The 20,851-nt window shown below is 41.1% G+C and overlaps 1 protein-coding gene across 1 annotated transcript in view; it reads right to left on the bottom strand.

Annotated features, from left to right (window-relative positions):
* The window catches only part of GUCY2D (guanylate cyclase 2D, retinal), a 31,401-nt gene extending 11,350 nt beyond the window's left edge, over positions 1-20,051 (bottom strand). Inside the window, exons 1-8 of the mRNA XM_040415855.1 lie at positions 19,391-20,051; positions 18,872-19,170; positions 18,426-18,777; positions 17,817-17,901; positions 13,781-13,874; positions 13,570-13,701; positions 12,369-12,449; positions 4,783-4,959 (exon numbers count right to left, since the gene is read on the bottom strand). Coding sequence (XP_040271789.1) covers positions 4,783-4,959; positions 12,369-12,449; positions 13,570-13,701; positions 13,781-13,874; positions 17,817-17,901; positions 18,426-18,777; positions 18,872-19,170; positions 19,391-20,051 — 1,881 coding nt within the window. The remainder of the gene's footprint in view (positions 1-4,782; positions 4,960-12,368; positions 12,450-13,569; positions 13,702-13,780; positions 13,875-17,816; positions 17,902-18,425; positions 18,778-18,871; positions 19,171-19,390) is intronic.
* Positions 20,052-20,851: the final 800 nt, after the last annotated feature.

Raw genomic sequence — 20,851 nt, 5'->3', positions numbered from 1 at the left:
TCACCTCTGGTAACACTACCTCTCAGAAATATGAGTTTTTTTCAGTTACTGTCTCCATAACTCTCATAGACTTCAATATAGACGGTCACGTGCATGCGTGACTACCTCACTTATAGCAAAATGGAAAGATGGTGTGGCATAATCCTTTATATAGTCCAAGTATTTATTTCAAATCTATATATAAAACAGATACTATGTCCACATGACGCTTACGTATAGTAACGCCCCCCTGCATTGCCTAGACCGCCTTTATTTAGAGCCCAAGCACGCCTCATCGTTATGTAGTATCGTCCCACAGCCTAGTTTAACAGCGCCGCCCCATCTGCTACGTCAGCTAATTCATTCAAGCCACGCACCTGGAATCTTCAGTTAGTCCGGCTGAAATCTTGCGCAGGCGCAGTACCGCCTACTGCCTGCGCCTGTGCGATCCGACCACTCCTGAGGGCAACAGCGATAAGAAGACATCACTGGGCTCGGCGCATGCCCAGTGACACTTTTGAGAATGTTGCCCTCAGGAGCCGTCGGATCGCACGGCTTTATCCTGAGGCTTCTTGAATTCATACTGACCCACAACTTTTTTTTATTTAATGGACGTTTCTTCCACCAGCTCAGGGGGACGGCGATGGGGAGTCCCTGTGCCCCTACCTATGCCAACCTCTTCCTGGGCTGGTGGGAGGACACCTGCATCTTTCCAGACCAGACCATGTGGTGGACAGACAAAATTATTGTCTGGACATGTTATATCGACAATATTTTTCTGGTCTGGAAAGGTGGGTCAGATGAATTCAGTAACTTTGTAGCTGAGCTCAATGATAACCAAATTGGCCTCAAATTTACGTTCGAGATTGATCCCAAGACGATCGCCTTTCTGGATGTCCGTGTTACGATGGTCGGTGACAAACTAACTGCCGACATCCATAGGAAGGCGACCGCCACAAATTCCCTTCTACACTGGGGAGAGTCATCACCCCATACCCCTCAAACGGGGGATACCGAGGGGACAATATCTCCGTGTATGACGGAATTGCCCGGACGATCAAACTTTCTACAATGAAGCGAGGAAGCTGCAAATGAGGTTTAGAGAGAGGGGATATCCTCAGAGATCGAACCAGCCTCTTAGTCCCTAAGCATAGAGATCATGATAAGAATAAATCCCCCTGAATCATATCCACCTTTGACTCGGCTAACGAACAGGTCATGATGACACTTAATAGATATTGGCCCATACTTTGGATGGACCCAGATCTATGTGACATCTTGACAGAGAAACCGAGTGTTGGTTTTAGACGTGGTAAGAGTCTCAAAGACCGCCTTGTCCACAGCCACTATACTCCCCCATTAGGGAAGGTACGTGGCTTGACCGCAAATCTGCGGGGATGTTTAGGTGTGGATCATGCAAAGCATGTAAGTACATCTCCACCTCCAAGACAATAACATGTGCAGTCACTGGACAAGTCTTTACAATCAGGGATTTCTGTAATTGTCGTAGCAAGGGGGCAATATATATCTGCCAGTGTCCTTGTCCAAAGGACTACATAGGCAAGACAATCAGAGAGGTACGGAGGAGAATATGCGAACATGTGAATAATGTAATTAAAAAGAACATCACTCCAGTAGCCTCACATGTCAATGAAACTCACGGGGGGAACCGTGGATGCTTGAAATTTTCCGTCCTGGAACTGGTCCAACTGTCACCTAGGGGCGGGGACTGGGACAGGAAAATATTACAGAAAGAATGCACATGGATTCATCGTTTTAGATTCCAGGCCCCATTGGGCATAAATGAAAGAATAACCTTCTCCTGTTTCTTATAAGCGTGGCTGTTCCTGTGATGTCCCTATCTGTAGATTGACGGCTAAGCTTTACAGTGAACCTTGTAGTGTTTCCAAAATTAGGCCTGATGCGTAAAGCATCAAAATCTGATATATTGGAATGGACATCAGTGACTTATATCATGTCATTGTCCACAGACGGGCACTGACTGTGGATCGTCTTTAAGAAGAATTACATAATTGTGGCATAACTCTATTTACGCTACTTTGTAATCTTGGACAACATCTGGGGATCACATGACCCTATAAATACCTAGTTGATCTGCTCTTGAACAAGTGGGGTCTGACTATTGACTATATTAATCCCCACGATATGATGTATTTATGAACTGGCACTACCTGCATCTTTAATAAGTGATTAGATGCATGTGGAACGCAAGATGCAGACGCTAGGAGCTTAACTTGCAGCTCACCAACAGGAAACTGAATAGGGCCATGTGACCGGGACATGTGGACGGGGCTATCTGAGCACCGGATATACGATTTGGAACGCAATGCGTTCCAAAGCCCGGAACTTGTCTTACGGGGACCGGAAATCACTCCTTGGAACGCTCTTGCGTTCCACGACCAGGAAGAGACGTCATTGCCGGAAGGCCTACTGTCCACCAATGGTCTCTGTGGCGCTAATTGGTAGCGCTTTAAATATGCTTGCAGTACATCAGTATATCGCTTACCAGGGGGAGCGCCAACTGAAAGGAGGCCTGTAATATGTAAGTTGAATGGACTATATGCATTGAATGGATCAACACTCACTTGCTGATCTACAACTGGTGACCCTGTCTTTTCGATCATAGTGTGGGTCTTATCAAGGCTTTCCACAGTGGGACGACAGGAACGCTGTCTGATTGGGGTGTATTATACCTCCAAACTGTGAGTGTGCACTATATCACAGCTATTTCGATGTATATTATTGTTGAACATCGTCTTGATACTGGTATATGATCACTTTTGCCCAACAGGATGTGGAACACACTTTTCTCTGGCCTTCAGAATCAGGATTCGTGACCGCAGCACCGACATTATAGCCACATATGATATCTGTGGTTGTGGCTGATTTGGAATGGTGCTACACCTTAAGTGGATCGGTCTCAGAACGCTCCCCACTTAAATCACATAAATTATATGTAAAGCGATTATCTTGATATGTAACCTGGTTTTGACCCAGTATATATTGTGTTACATTAGTGCTAGATAGACCGCTATCATTGATATCTTTACCTCCTGATGATCCCATAGCATTGACTAGGGGGAAACGCGTCGAGGTTTATTTCAGCTGTTGATTATATGGTCAACCCTGACTATATATATATGCACTTTGTCTTTAGCATCCAGTATTTTTTGTACTTTTGGTACTTCATTATCCTTGCCTCATACCCGGGGGTATCCAGACTATATTGGTATATTAACCCGTAGGGATAACGTAGGGTGAATAATAGCCTAGGAACGTGGACAGGGGGTCTCCACCATCAGGGGTCCTCCCTGGGCTGAGGTTTTAGGATAGGGGTAAATATAGGGATAATCTACTCCCCTTTCCCCAGTAGCATCATTATTTATCTGGATGCAGTCTATCAGTAAACCACTTTTTTGTAATTTTTTGTTTTGGTATTGGAGGTCCGTTCTGGATCTTTTTAACGTATATTAATAAAATTGTGATTTTAGTTTTTTTTTTTCTGCTGGAACATGGATGTACTCTCCTAACCCCTACATATCAATGTGACTTTAAATAGCTGGAACTTAGCATGCCCATCAATAGCCTAACTTTAGAATCATTAAGATTGGATATAAAAGTAATATGACAATAAATAAATAGTCTCAAAATTAAACTATATATTCGAATAAATAAAATACTTATGACAACCCGCTGATTAAATAAATAAATAAATAATTAAATAAAATATTTAAATAAATAAACAAATTGTCCTGTGAGCTGAGCATAAGGAGAGACGTGGCAAGCGCTCATGCGCTAGGGACAGTGTTGCTAAAAATGATTAATAGAAGAATATTGGAGAGGGACAGTGCAGGGAGACTGCAGGGAGACTTATTCTGCATCAGTTTTATTTATTTATTCCAATATTTACTTATTCCTACATCAGCCGAAAACTAAGATATGTAATTTAATACCAATAAGATGGAAGCCGTTATTATTCCACTGCCAGCTTGCCAACCAATACCATCCAGTCTGCACCCCTTACGGGGGCCAGGTCTTAATGATGACTATCCTCATCTTTTGCTGGTTTTACTTTTTCCAAATGATCCTTCAAAGTCTCCATGTCCTAGAAAGGTCATCAAGATGCAGAGAAAGGAGGAGCTGGATGTTCCTGATGACATATTCCCATCGATATTAGAGGATGTGGAAAAGCAGATGGCAGAAGAAGGGCTCCCACCTGTATGGCAGGAGAGCGCTGGGGTTGGAGTAGTGGGTATGTCAGAGGTGATTAATATTCTGTGTTTACTGTCAAATAACCTGCAGGAGCATATTGCATATTGTGCCCCCACCCAACCAGCCAAACCCCATACCATCAACAGCCCCTGTTTGAAGGTGCCACGCGGCCATTGACAATGAAGAAGGACTATACATTGGGGTCTTCATTATTGAATGAAAGGCAGCTGCGGGCTAATTAGCCATGTTGTTCTTCACCACAGAATGGTCGCAACCCGCCTGGAGCATGGCTCCCTAAGGTGGAGTGGCATGGCTATGCCTGATTTATAGCAATTCCCAACAAATTAATTTGTAACAAATCAAATTTCTTGTCTAACTTCGCCAAAGTTGCTGAATCAAATTTTTCAAAACTTTGTTCATCTCTACTTGTACAGTGAAATAATCACATAGATTCTATACAACATGAATATAGTAGCCTGTTGGGTGATGAGGCCAGGTACATTTTTCGTATAGAGGTCTGAGAGACTCACGCTCCACCACTCATACTCTTTTGCCTTGTTATGTGCCTACCTTGATAAGATCAAGAAGAAGTGAAGATTTAAACATCCAATCAAGCTTCATATCTTGATTCTGGATGAGATCCTCCAGGCTTCCACGAGAGCAATGTTCCGTTACTACTCCCAAGACTCCCATGTCATTAAACATACCCAAATAGAGATTCACATTTTCATGTCGTAATTCACGAAGCTGAAAAAAAGGATAATGGGGAAAAATATTCTGTTATAATAGTTTTTTTCTGTTACAATTTGAAAATGATAATTGAGACGGGCCTGCTGACCTGTCCCCTTCCCTGACCACGCCGTCTTTCTTAGACCTGGCATGAGCGGGGAAAAGTCACAGATTGCGGCACAAATAACCTTTGTGCCGCAATCTGCACCAGGAATACGCCATATATATATACAGTACAGACCAAAAGTTTGGACACACCTTCTCATTCAAAAAGTTTTCTTTATTTTCATGACTATGAAGGCATCAAAACTATGAATTAACACATGTGGAATTATATACATAACAAACAAGTGTGAAACAACTGAAAATATGTCATATTCTAGGTTCTTCAAAGTAGCCACCTTTTGCTTTGATTACTCCTTTGCACACTCTTGGCATTCTCTTGATGAGCTTCAAGAGGTGGTCCCCTGAAATGGTCTTCCAACAGTCTTGAAGGAGTTCTTCTTTTTTTCTTTACTTAGCTGCTTTTTTCTTGCCATAATACAAATTCTAACAGTCTATTCAGTAGGACTATCAGCTGTGTATCCACCTGACTTCTCCTCAACGCAACTGATGGTCCCAACCCCATTTATAAGGCAAGAAATCCCACTTATTAAACCTGACAGGGCACACCTGTGAAGTGAAAACCATTTCAGGGGACTACCTCTTGAAGCTCATCAAGAGAATGCCAAGAGTGTGCAAAGCAGTAATCAAAGCAAAAGGTGGCTACTTTGAAGAACCTAGAATATGACATATTTTCAGTTGTTTCACACTTGTTTGTTATGTATATAATTCCACATGTGTTAATTCATAGTTTTGATGCTTTCAGTGTGAATCTACAATTTTCATAGTCATGAAAATAAAGAAAACTCTTTGAATGAGAAGGTGTGTCCAAACTTTTGGTCTGTACTGTATATACTTATTTCTGGTTAGTAAATGACCCCCATAGATCACAAGTATCTTCCAACTGGCTACTAAAGATTGTCGTAGAGGATAATGAAAACTTTCCACACTAGTCTCAAATGGTGTACACTTACATTGTGTCTATATGGGTTCATGCACTGTCCTCAGTTATGTAATTTGAGTAGCTAGGTTCTGCAGAGGAGGTCCCAACAGGAGGCTCCATTGGAGATTCCAGCAAAAGGGAAAAATCACTGCTTATCCGACAGAATACTAGTATTTATGCCAGAAACCCTCCAGACCCCATTATAGTGAATGGGATAGTAATTATTGATATAGTGCCAACATATTCTGCAGTGCTTTACAATCAGAGAGTTCACGTACAGAACAAAATCAGTGCAACAAACAATTCAACAATTAAAACAAGAGGAATTAGGGCTGTGGTCACAAGAGCTTACAATCTATGAGGATATAGGGGTGACACGGAAGGTAACAAGTGCTTGTGTTATACAAGATGGGGGGGGGGGGGAGATATAAAGCTACATATGCCAGTCACCAGCTGATATCTACAATGCATGTGGTGTGGTGGATACTGTTGGATGATGGATCAGGCTCTGAAGTATGAGGTTGAAGAGGTGGGGGGTAAATGTAAAAGAGTTAGATTAGGATATTTGATAGGCCACCCTTTAGGGAGTACCTAAAACTGTGGATTTTCAGAATTAACCCAATTGCATTGGGTAGGAAATTCCAGAGAACCGATGCTGCTGAAGAGAAGCCTTGGAGACAGGAGCAAAGGGTTTAGATTATGGAGGATGCTAGTCATAAACTATTGGCAGGGCAGAGAAGCCGGGTAGGGTGGTAGACAGAAATCAGGAAGAAGATATAACGAAGGGTGCAGCAAGGTGGAGAACTTTATAGGTGAGAGTGAGAAGTTTAAATTGAATCCTATACTGTGTGGGCAACCAGTGCAATGACTGGCACAGGGTGGAGGCATCAGAGTAGAGGTTGGACAGATAGATTAGCCTGGCATTCTGTATAGATTGGAGAGATATTTTTGAGGTGCAGGTGACATGAGCAGGCAAGAGATTGAATATAGAGGGTGAAGGAAAGATCAGCCTTAAATACTCAGATGGCAGGTAAGCTGCCTAGGCATTATGGTAATGCCACAACATGAAAGGGAAATATCAGGTTTAGGTAGGTTAAAAAATGAGGAAAACAAAAGAGGTTTCGTTTTGGAAAGATTCAGTTTCGCATAGAGAGAGGACATGATGTCAGAGACATTGGACAATCACTAGTGTTTTGTAGTAATGCTGATGTCACAGGATGAGGTACAGTCATCAGCATAGAGATGATCCTTCGGGGCTTCAGCAGTGTCCGGCATATGCCAGATCCAGCAATTCCAGTATTCTGTTCTTTCGCCAGAAAAGAATACTCTAATTTGGATGCATATAGAAACACTGGCTTAGAGGACCTGTACACCCCACTATGTGTATTTCTTACGGGGAAACATAATGACATGTTCTCTTTGAAGTGTCCTTCCAATGCTGCTCATCATGCAATAGCATATCTTTATTTATGATGTCAGATTGGGTGGGAGGTTGAAATTGGAGCGAGATTTTAAATAACCATGACAAATAAAACGCAAACCAGTTTAGGAATCCTGAAGTTACATGAGCAGGATTTGATTGTGAGAAATGTGGAAGTTACATTTAGATATAGTGTAGGTAATTCAAATTTTACATTTGCTTGGAGATTCCCAAAGAGAAATTAGCCAAATGGGTCTCTAACTCATTGTCCCACAGGTGCATCTCAATAAATTAGAATACCATTGAAAAGTTTATTTAGTTCAGTAATTCAATTCAAAAAGGGAAACATACAGTCAGGTCCATAAATATTGGGACATCGACACAATTGTAACATTTTTCCCTCTATACACCACCACAATGGATTTGAAATGAAACAAACAAGATGTGCTTTAACTGCAGACTGTCAGCTTTAATTTGAGGGTATTTACATCCAAATCAGGTGAACGGTGTAGGAATTACAACAGTTTGCATAAGTGCCTCCCACTTGTTAAGGAACTAAAAGTAATGGGACAATTGGCTTCTCAGCTGTTCCATGGCCAGGTGTGTGTTATTCCCTCATTATCCAAATTACAATGAGCAGATAAAAGGTCCAGAGTTCATTCCAAGTGTGCTATTTGCATTTGGAATATGTTGCTGTCAACTCTCAAGATGAGATCCAAAGAGCTGTCACTATCAGTGAAGCAAGCCATCATTAGGCTGAAAAAACAAAACAAACCCCTCAGAGAGATAGCATTAGGCGTGGCCAAAACAACTTTTTGGAACATTCTTAAATAGAAGGAACGCACCGGTGAGCTCAGCAACACCAAAAGACTCGGAAGACCACCAAAAACAACTGTGGTGGATGACAGAAGAATTATTTCCCTGGTAAAGAAAACACCCTTCACAACAGTTGGCCAGATCAAGAACACTCTCCAGGAGGTAGGTGTATGTGTGTCAAAGTCAACAATCAAGAGAAGACTTCACCAGAGTGAATACAGAGGGTTCACCACAAGATGTAAACCATTGGTGAGCCTCAAATAGGAAGGCCAAATTAGAGTTTGACAAACGACATCTAAAAAAGCCTTCACAGTTCTGTAACAACATCATATGGAGAGATGAGACCAAGATCAACTTGTACTAGAGTGATGGGAAGAGTAGAGTATTGAGAAGGAAAGGAACTGCTCATGATCCTAAGCACACCACTCATCAGTGAAGCATGGTGGTGTTAGTGTCATGGCGTGGACATGTATGGCTGCCAATGGAACTGGTTCTCTTGTATTTATTGATGATGTGACTGCTGACAAAAGCAGCAGGATGAATTCTGAAGTGTTTCGGGCAATATTATCTGCTCATATTCAGCCAAATGCTTCAGAACTCATTGGACGGCGCTTCACAGTGCAGATGGACAATGACCCAAAGCATACTGCAAAAGCAACCAAAGAGTTTTTTAAGGGAAAGAAGTGGAATGTTATGCAATGGCCAAGTCGATCACTTGATCTGAATCCGATTGAGCATGCATTTCACTTGCTGAAGACAAAACTGAAGGGAAAATGCCCCAAGAACAAGCAGGAACTGAAGACAGTTGCAGTAGAGACCTGGCAGAGCATTACCAGGGATGAAACCCAGCGTCTGGTGATGACTATGCGTTCCAGACCTCAGGCTGTAATTGACTGCAAAGGATTTGCAACCAAGTATTAAAAAGTGAAAGTTTGATGTATGATTATTATTCTGTCCCATTACTTTTGGTCCCTTAACAAGTGGGAGGCACATATGCAAACTGTTGTAATTCCTACACCGTTCATCTGATTTGGATGTAAATACCCTTAAATTAAAGCTGACAGTCTGCAGTTAAAGCACATCTTGTTCGTTTCATTTCAAATACATTGTGGTGGTGTATTGAGCCAAAAATGTTAGAATTGTGTTGATGTCCCAATATTTATGGACCTGACTGTATATATCATATGGATTCATTACACACACAGTGATCTATTTCAAGTGTTTATTTCTTGTAATGTTGATGATTACGGCTTACAGATAATGAAAACCCAATAGTCAGGATCTCAGAAAATTAGAATATTATATAAGACCAATTGAAAAAATGATTTTTAATACAGAAATGTCGGCCTACTGAAAAGTATGTCCAGTGTATGCACTCAATAGTTGGTTGGGGCTCCTTTTGCATGAATTAATGCATCAATGCGTGGTGGCATGGAGGAGATCAGCCTGTGGCACCTCTGAGGTGTTATGGAAGCCCAGGTTGCATTGATAGCGGCCTTCAGCTCGTCTGCTTGTTGTTGGGTCTGGTGTCTCTTCCTCTTGACAATACCCCATAGATTCTCTATGGGGATTAGGTCAGGCAAGTTTGCTAGCCAGTCATTGCTGGTTATTAAACCAGGTATTGGTGCTTTTGGCAGTGTGAGCAAGTTTGTCAGCAAAAGAAGGCATGAAGGGCTCTAAAATTTCCTGGTAGATGACTGGACTGGCTTTAGGCTTGATATTACACAGTGGACCAACACCAGAAGATGAAATAGCTCCCCAAACCATCACTGACTGTGGAAACTTCACACTGGACCTGCAGCAACTTGGATTTTGTGCCTCTTCACTCTTCATCCAGAATGTAGGACATTGATTTTTCAAATGAAATGCAAAATTTACTTTCATCTGAAAATAGGACCTTGCACCACTAAAAAACAGCCCAGTCATTTTTTTTTTTTTACTTAGCCCAGGTAAGACACTTCTGATGTCTCTGGGTCATGACAGTTGTAGCCCATGTCCTGGATATGTCTATGTGTGGCTGACTCCAGTAGCAATCCACTCCTTGTCACTCTCCCCCAAATTCTTGAATGGTCTTTTCTTGACAATCATTTCAAAGCTGTGATTATCTCTTTTGCTTGTGCACCTTTTTCTACCACATGTTTCCTTTCCACTCAACTTTCCATCAAGAAGCTTGGATACAACACTTGTAGAGGGTGTCAACAACTGTCTTCTGGACAACTGTCAAGTCAACAGTCTTTTCCATGATTGTGTAGCCTATTGAACCAGACTGAGGGATCATTTAAAGGCTTAGGAAACTTTTGCAGGTGTTTGTGTTGATTACAGGGTGACACCAAGAGTCTACAAGATTGAACTTTTTTTACAATATTAAAATTTTCTGACTTTTGGTTTTTCATTAGCTGTAAGCTATAATCATTAACATTAAAATAAATAAACATTTGAAGCAGTGGAGTACATAGAGAAGTAAGGGCCCCATAAGCAAGGATCAAACCAGCCCCCCCCCCCCCCCACAGGACAGAAGGGTTTCTGCCTAAACCGTTTTCAATGACCCTTGGGCCATTTTTCCACTGCCTCATTTGCTAAAAGTTGTTCCTTTAGAGAGTAGAGCCCTGATTAAGTTTTCACCTCCAGTAGAAGAGAAGATATTCGCACCTAAGACTGGGCCCCCTCTTGCCCAGGGCCCCATAGCAGTCGCATGGTTTGCTGCTATGGTAGTTATGCCCCTGATTTGAAGTACAGGGTGGGCCATTTATATGGATACACCTTAATAAAATGGGAATGGTTGGTGATATTAACTTCCTGTTTGTGGCACATTAGTATATGTGAGGGGGGAAACTTTTCAAGATGGGTGGTGACCATGGCGGCCATTTTGAAGTCAGCCATTTTGAATCCAACTTTTTTTTTTTCAATAGGAAGAGGGTCATGTGACACATCAAACTTATTGGGAATTTCACAAGAAAAACAATGGTGTGCTTGGTTTTAACGTAACTTTATTCTTTCATGAGTTATTTAAAAGTTTCTGACCATTTACAAAATGTGTTCAATGTGCTGCCCATTGTGTTGGATTGTCAATGCAACCCTCTTCTCCCACTCTTCACACACTGATAGAAACACTGCAGGAGAAATGCTAGCACAGGCTTCCAGTATCCGTAGTTTCAGGTGCTGCACATCTCGTATCATCTGAAGGCAATCGTCTATGCTGTGAAGATACGAGATGTGCAGCACCTGAAACTACGGATACTGGAAGCCTGTGCTAGCATTTCTCCTGCAGTGTTTCTATCAGTGTGTGAAAAGTGGGAGAAGAGGGTTGCATTGACAATCCAACACAATGGGCAGCACATTGAACACATTTTATAAGTGGTCAGAAACTTGTAAATAACTCATGAAAGAATAAAGTTACATTAAAACCAAGCACACCATTGTTTTTCTTGTGAAATTCCCAATAAGTTTGATGTGTCAAATGACCCTCTTCCTATTGAAAAAACAAAAGTTGGATTCAAAATGGCTGACTTCAAAATGGCCGCCATGGTCACCACCCATCTTGAAAAGTTTCCCCCCTCACATATACTAATGTGCCACAAACAGGAAGTCAATATCACCAACCATTCCCATTTTATTAAGGTGTATCCATATAAATGGCCCACCCTGTAGATCACTTTGTGTGTAATGAATCTATAGAATATGAGTCTTACTTTTTTTTATTGAATTACTGAAATAAATTAACTTTTCGAAGATATTCTAATTTACTGAGATCCACCTATGTATTATAGAGACACAGATACAGTATATTTAAAAATTCTTGAGCCCATTGGCTCTCCAAAAATAACCAACTATTGTACCATCTGTCTTAGATATACTTCAACATGTTTCTGCTATGTGTGTAAAGAGACTGGATGAAAACAAGACCTACTTAGCAGAAAAGCCTACCACAGGATTTAATGCTCTCAACCTTTCGGGAATGACTACTCTAATTACACAGCAAAAAGATCTGCAGACTAAGTCTTTGGACTTATCTTTCTTAGTAAAAGTCCTCATTCCAGGGTTAAAAACGCATCAAAATATAAAGCTTTATATAGTTACAATATGGTGGTTTTAAGAAAATGCTTTTCAAATCATTGACCTTAGAAGTGCAGAAGATTACTCATTTACCGTGCAGAAAGCGTTCCTCGTAGCTGGTCTGATATCTCCCAGCTTCTCACCAGGAAATCTTTTCAGCCATACCCAATCCCCCTAGAGAATGGTAACAGATAAATCATGTCACTGGATTATTGACCATAATACATGTCCAGAAACAAGAGTCATCAATACATTTCCATAAGAGATACCAGTATAAACATGACAAGGAATATTGTGACCTTTGGATCTCATTTCCATTTTGCATAAAATTTACATCAAATATCCACTTATACTTATATTTACTTGGAGCTTGGGAGCGGCTAAATAGATATTCCTTTCACAGTTCCCTCTCGGTGGGGGGGGGGTGAATTTTATCAATATAAAAAAAAATGGGATGCACGTTAAGAAGCTGGAAATCCAAATAAATGATCGAAAAGAGGCATCTCCGGTGGAATCCTTTATTCGGACGGACTTTACAGAAAGTGTGCCATAAAGTTCAGCAGCAACGTTTCGGCTGTATCCCAGCCTTTGTGAAGCCTGACTTGACAAAGGCTGGGATACAGCCGAAACGTTGCTGCTTAATTTTATGGCACACTTTCTGTAAAGTCCGTCCGAATAAAGGATCCACCGGAGATGCTGCTGCTACCTCTTTTCATTTGCTATATGGTTGACTGCTAAGGATCTGCGGTTGGGGTTTGGCTGTTGCGTTGCCGGTGTGGCCGTTTTTCCGTCCGTGAGTGCTGCTCTACAAACACTTTTAATCCAAATAAATGAGTGATTCTTTTATTTGGAGGGAGATCAAAAAACTGAGTAAATATAGGATGGTCTTAAAGAGGACCTTTCACCGATCCTGACATTGTGAACTAAGTATCATGACATATACAGCGGCGCCCAGGGATCTCACTGCACTTACTATTATCCCTGGGCGCCGCTCCGTTCTCCCGTTATGTCCTCCGGTATGTTCCGGGACTTGGTTATAGTAGGCGGAGACTTAGGGGCGTCTCCTTCTCCTAGGCTGTAGCGCTGGCCAATCGCAGCGCAGAGCTCACAGCCTATGAGAAGGAGACGCCCCTAAGTCTCCGCTGAAGGCAGTGAATGGCTGCAGAGGTCACCTGGTCATCATGGCTGCAGCAGTTGGAAGGATTGCTTTAGCAACTTCCCTTCCTTTTACCATTTTCATTTCACCTCAGACAACCTGCTTAATGAAGGCCCCACCATGATGAACAATGTTCACCTCATAGACTGCCACGCTTGTTGTGTATGGAGTAGCTGCTGCAATACTTTTCCCAGATATGGAATGACGTGGAGTCCTGATTTCACTGACACTTTTTCCCAGTATACTGGACCTGCTATCATCACACAATTTCTGCAAAGAAACAAGAGGCCTACATTAAGATTTCGCTGACTTCTGCTTACCCTTCTTCCACCATCCAACTAGTTCTCACCTTTTTGCTTTGAGTGTATATAAAAACTAAGTCATCCATGGTAAGAATCATTTTGTTAGGACCTTTCATGAGTTTGGCTTGCTGAATTCTTCTCCTGTATGGAGAAAAAAATTTAGTTATTGTAAGCGCTACAAACTGAGATTGTTCATCTAAGATGGCCCCATCACTGCTCCTGTGGTAGTAGGTGATGCTATGGAAAAGGTTGTCCCAGTTGTGATAATGGGCACCATTATCTCTATGCACCAACATTTCATCCAAGCATGCGCCCACAAAAGTATTGTCTTTACACAACAACCAGTTTTTAGAAGTAAACTGCCCCTGGCTATCAGATAGTGATTCACTTGTTTTCTATGTGCAAATTTGCAGCAAGCCACACAACCCCCAAAACATGGTGGCTTCTGCACTGGAAGACCAGGCGCAACCATGTCTTGCATGTCCTCCATTTATACATTTCAAAATTTCTAGGAAATGTATTACTGCATGAGAGAAGTGAAAGAATCTAAAGTAGGAGTAGCTCTCACAGGAGAGGGTCCTGACTAAGTCCATATAGACTGGGGTTGTAGCTATGATACAACCCCCTTTGAGTAGCCATTCAGTCATAGTTATCCCCATACTAAGGGTCTTAGGGAATATGATTATTGGTTCCTTTATTAGCCAGGATACAATAATTAGAGATGGCCTTGCGGTTCGTTTCGCGGCGAACTTTGCGTGTTCGTGATTCGCCAAACATGCGAACATATGGAGATATTTGCGCCCGCCATATTCTTTTACATTGTGAAGAACTTTGACCCATGACACTTCCATCAGGTGGTACAGGACAGCCAATTGAGACATTTTTCCGCACATGGACACACCCCCTACCTTATAAATAAACCGGATCTGGCCGCCATTTTACATTCAGTCTTTTGCCAGTGTAGGGAGAGGTTGCTGTGTGGAGCAGGGACAGGCTGTTAGGGACACCAAACGCTAACTAATAGGGCCACAAAAGTCCTTTTAAGCACTAGTATAGGTGTGCTATCGATAGGTGTGATACACAGAGGGGTGCGATATACTTATAATATAGATCTATATAGTGATTACCTGGAAGTCAGGGGCCTAGGGGCTAGGGGCTTACTAGGGCCATTTTTATATAGGGTAAGGTTCCGGACGGGGTCGCTCTTATCAGGGCGGGTGTTCTGTGGTTGGGCTATCAGGGCCAGAATAGCACCCCCTGTAGGGCAATATCAGGGACAGTTCTTTGCCCACCCTGTCTTTCAATACCACATCATCATGTAGCCCAGGGATGGATGTTTTTTGCTTTCCCTCCGGGATTCATCGATGTGCACTGGAACCCCCCGGATTGTGGTAGGACATATGGTTTCTGATTTGGTGCCACCGAGCACTTGTAATTGCCGACCACATCTATGTTTTTTGCTTAACTTTAATAATTGAATTTTTTTTTATTTTGAGGGATATCTTTTCCATTCACACGTCCGCAAAATGGGTCCGCATCCGTTCCGCAATTTTGCGGAACGCGTGCAGACCTATTCATTTTCAATGGGGCCGGAATGTGCTGTCCGCATTTGCGGACAAAATTAGGCATTTCCTATTATAGTGCCGGCAATGTGCGGATCCGCAGAACACTTACGGACGTGTGAATGGACCCTTAGGCCTCATTCAGATGGCCATATGCTGTCCGCAGAAATGCGGATCCTTTTTTTGCAGACAGTTCAGCATGTCCATAAAAAAAAACGGATAGCATTCAGTATTTTTGCGGACCCCTAGACTTCAATGGGGCCATGTCCTGATTTTCACGGACAAGTATAGGACATGTTTCATTTGTTTTGCGGAACCGTGGAATAGAAAAGGGCCCCATAGAAGTGAATGGGTCAGCATCTAATCCACAAAAAAAACAGATCTGCATACGGCCGTCTGAATGAGCCCTTAATAGTAACATTATTAAAGGTTACGTTTTATCTTTATGTATATTCTAATGGATTGCCTTCCTTGTACAATGTTATAATATACTTTCTATGTTAGACGGTATATTATAGTGCATTTGTATTGTGCGGCAGTTGTGTGTGGTTCTGCTGCGATACTGCAGGTATATAGAGGGACAAGCATTATTGGAAAAAATAATTTCTACTGGTGTGATATACCAGTCCCCCCCCCCAAAAAAGTGATTGAAGCGGGGTGTTATATACCAATAATGTACTTTCTATATAGTGCATTTAGGTAGCGCAACAGGGCACATTTAAGAGAATTTCCCTTTAAGACACAAAAAAAATGGCCCCTGATTAAGACACATATTTTTTGTGGGAACTTTTGCCATTGATCCCCCTCTGGTATGTCACTGTCCATGTTGTGGGACTATTTGTGCACTTCTAGTAAGTATTTGGTGGCTGCAAATATGAGCTGAAGGCTTTTCAGGTTCGCCTGCCATTAAAGTAAATGGGGCCCGCCGAGAACTTGCGGTTCGCGAACTTTTGATTGCGTTCTCGTGATCGCGTTCACGAACCGTCCCGGACGATGTTCGTCCATCACTAACAATAATGTTTGGGAAGTTGCTACCCGCTTCACCAAAACAGTTTTGTTAGGGTACTTTCTCACTTGCGGCAGAGGATTCCGGCAGGCAGTCAGTCGGCAATATGGACGCAAACTGATGGATCCTGATCCGTCTGACAAATGCATTGAAATGCCGGATCCATCTCTCCGGTATCATCTGGAAAAGTGGATCCGGCATTTATTTTTTTCAATTTTATTTTGGTCTGAGCATGCGCAGAATGCAATGCCGGTTCCGTCCTGAAAAGTCAAAAAGACTGAACTGAAGACATCCTGATGCATCCTGTACGGATCGCTCTCCATTCAGAATGCATTAGGATAAAACTGATCAGTTCTTTTCCGGTATTGAGCCCCTAGGACGGAACTCAATGCCGGAAAAGAATAACGCTAGTGTGAAAGTACCCTGAGATATAATTGCATAACAGGTGAAAATGTGGCAGTCATTACAAGAGGAGAAGGTATCACCAGGTGTAAAGAGACTTTGAAGCTTTTAATCCCCAAAAAATCCCACCATCCTCCACTCACCTAGGTCTGTACCATGTAAACCAATGACATACCACTGTGACCTAACATGTTTATTAACATTTCGACATAGGTTATTGATGCTGTATACACAAGTAGTGTTGATCACTAATATTCGAATTTCGAATTTTTATCGTGAATATAGGTACTTCGAAAATTCGCGAATATTTCGAATATAGTTGTATATATTCGTAATTTAGATTTTTTTTTATTTTTTCTTTATTTTATTTTTTTATCAGTACACATGATCCCTCACTGCTTCTAGCTTGTGGGCCAATAAGAAGGCTGCAATATACTTGACTTTAGGAGTAGTAGTGTTTGCAAATTTTGCTATATATTTTTGTTTTAGAATATTACGAATATTCGAAAAAACGAAGTTATAGCAATATAGCGAATATTCGGAAAAAAAAAGAATATAGAGCAATTTAGCTAATATAGTGCTATAATCTTCTTTGTCTAATAGTTATAATTTTTTTCTCATCTGAAGTTCAGATTGGAAAAAAATTACAACTATAAAAAAAAAGATTATAGCACTATATTAGCTAAATTGCTCTATGTTCGTTTTTTTCGAATATTCGCTATATTGCTATATATTCTTGTTTTAGAATATTACGAATATTTAAAAAAAGTAAGTTATAGCAATATTGCGAATATTCGAAAAAAATCGAATATAGAGCAATTTAGCTAATATAGTGCTATAATCTTCTTTGTCTAATACTTGTAAGTTGAAAAATTCGCAATAAAAAAATTCGAATCCGAAAATTTGAATTACGAAAATTCACATATTACACAATCATTACCTTTCCGATTTTTCGAGTAAAAAAATCGTGAATTTTCTAATTTGCGAATATTCGACGAATATTCTACAAAATATTCGCGAAATATCGCGAATTCGAATATGACCCCTGCCGCTCATCACTATACACAAGTCCTCCCATAGACAAACCATCTAGAGGCAAGTAAAAGACCTTACCTTATGTAGCAAGTGAGGGAAACTCCTGTAAGCACAAAGCTTGCAAGCAGTATAAAAATCAGCAGAACGAATGCAGGATCCACACCTGTAAATAAAAGCAAGACAGATATGTACTAATGTACTATTTATGTGAACTAACCTAGAATTAGCAGTCATAGTCAATAGTCAATCCAGTAGGTGAAAACCTGATTAGAATTTTGGTTGTTCCCTGGCCACCACTAAAAGTCATTAAAGAATTCAAATTTTAGGGTTGGACTGGTCTATCACATCACAACGGAACATCAGGTAGTCTCAGGCTTTGACACAACAGTAGAGAAAAAGTTCCAGCTGAAGAACCTATTGGTAGTTAAGGATAGATAACCCTGTATGGAGTGAATATTGAAGCACACCACATGCCTGAGGAGGCCCAAATGTCTTTCTGCCATATGAAAAGACACAGTACAAGAAATGGTACACCGTAGGTCAGGGCCAATACGTTAAATCTCTGGAATAACCTATTAGACCTTAATGATGATATGTATTAATGACATTTGAATGTACAAAGCAAGTTAAAAAAAAAAAAGGAACCCTTTTGTAAATTGAACCATCAATAGTGACATAATGGCAAACCTCCAATGCAGATTGAGCTCCGATCAAACCAACAGTCAGAGTCCGTGCCAGGATGATAATTGAACGGAAAATGGATCTTCCTCAGGTAATGTAGGTTTCCTGTGGCTGTATTAATACTGTATGCAGGGGTAAGTAATCTGCTCTCCCCATCTGTATCCAGAATGACATAGGGTGTCTGGGGGTCTCCATCTTCATCCAAGTTTAGCGGGTAGCCAAAACCTTCCACTTGTAAATTCCCAACATGTCGTGCAATGGATGTAGCTGTTATTTTCTGTCCTGATCGATAAGTCCTTTCAATGACTCTGGCCATAAGATAAACAGAGTTGTAGATAGTTGCAAAGAGTGGGGACACCTAAAGGTAGGCACAAAACAAAAGTATAAATTAAGATAGTGTAGTTAAACCAACTTTAGTTCCATTAAGTGACCTAGATGCAAATATGAATTACCTCCATTGGATCAATATCTCTTGGAACTTCATCATTGGTTTTTGCATCTTGAAAAGTGTCATAAAAGTTGCCATGCTGAGAGGTGATGGTTACAGTGAGGACAGCATCATATGCACGTCGTAGTTTTGTATTGTTGGTGAAGACAGGGAAAGGGCGGTCATATGGAAGACTGTACAGAAGGGTGTCATAGGGAATAAAAACCATTGTGCCATCTGTCATGCGAAGTTCATGAGCTATTTCTAGAAGATGACGTTGCTCCTCTCCACCAATCAAGACGGAGTGCATGCACATGACCACCACTATGGAAGATGAAAGAGATTATTTAACTATTTTATATAAATTGTCGTTATTGTCTTGTCCTATTATTATTTTAGTGCCACCACACCACTTGCATATACAGTACACCATCATAAACCAAATACTTGGGATTAGGATTGTGTTTGGTAGCATAAGTAGTGGAAAACGGAGAGAATCAAGGGGAAAAATATAACTAAAGATATATATAATTAAACAACTAACCTCTCACTCTTCGCCGTCGTTTTACCCTTTTTAATGCTTCTCTTGCTCCGTCTATCCCCTCTTCCATGGTAACAACTGGTCCGACTGGAAGGCCCCAGTTACGGAGAGCATCGGCTAGCTCTCTACCAGCACCAATCCAATGCTCTTGCGGTGCCATGACCACAGCTACACCAGCCCAGTGAAAGAAGCTTAATACAGCATAAATAATGTGAACTGGATGTGGAAGAGGACTCAAAATTCCAAGGCAAGACCAAGAGAGCATTGGTTTATTCCAACCTTTTGTAAGTAGACTTGCAGCAGAACAATAGGCAGGGTTGGCTGGTCCAACAAAAGCAGCCACTGAATGTTCCATAAGAGCAAAGGCTGCAAAAGCACGGGGTGCAGAACATCCTTGGGTCAATAACACATGGTCAAACCAAATACCAGAGGCAAGTCTATGGTCTGAGTTTAAGTCAGAGATAGCCAGGCGAGCTGCCACATCTGGAAGAGCCTTTGCTATCAATGGGTCACATGTCCAAGGACCCACTAATCCAATTCGAAAGGTGGCTGCCCAAATTGTGTTTGGTAAGATGATTAAAACCAAGAAATATAAAACTGTTGAAGATGATATGGTCCACCTTGGGTGGTTAGAAAGGAAAAGTAGAGATTTTGGATGAGGCATGATGTCAACACAATCTCAAAGACGGTTGGAAGTCATTGTGAAGGTAGATGAAAAGGTTCTTGGTTATTTGTGTCAAATTTTGACAGGCGAGAGTTCAGAAAGGAAGAATCAAGTAAAAAACATAAAGAATGACAAGTTTTAGAACATTGCAGTGTAAATCTTTAAGACTTTGCAGTCGTTGCCCTAGAAATGAATGCTCGGTGCCAAGATCTTCCTTACAAAGAATACAGAGAGGTCAAGCAGGATTTGGACAATCTTATCATGGTAACATCTACTTTGTGACAGTAGCACAGTTAAACTTGGACCACAATTATATACACATTGTACAGAAACCGTACTGGACACATAGGGTGCAACAGCAAAAATAAATAAATCTATGATTATATTACCACATGTAGTGAAAACTCTCCTAAAAAGACAAGCTTTTTTTATCAAGACTAGATTTCCTTTAACAGATTTTAGCACCATCCTCTATACTATGCCTGTTGACCATTTTCTTTGAGCAGATCACGCCCTCTAGCATAATATTTTGCAATGCAACTTTAAGCTGTAGAGTTGGAGAGATTTCACTGTATATAATCTTAGTCTCTTAGGACTGTTTCTCTTAGCATATACTTTCAAATTAATTTCTACTCTACCCAATAGCAGAAGATCTTTAATCTCTAAACATACACAAAAAACATTTTCTAGACATAAAATTAAATACCTGTGACATACATACTAACCTGGGCATCCTGGATTTTGATCAGAAACTTTGACACAAGTGGTTTTCTTCCAGGTTGGCTTGGAAAGTTGTAGAT

The sequence above is a fragment of the Bufo bufo genome, chromosome 1 (assembly GCF_905171765.1).
Source record: "Bufo bufo chromosome 1, aBufBuf1.1, whole genome shotgun sequence".
NCBI lineage: Eukaryota > Metazoa > Chordata > Amphibia > Anura > Bufonidae > Bufo > Bufo bufo.
Note: the sequence above shows the minus strand (reverse complement) of the source record. Positions and strands in the feature narration are given on the sequence as shown.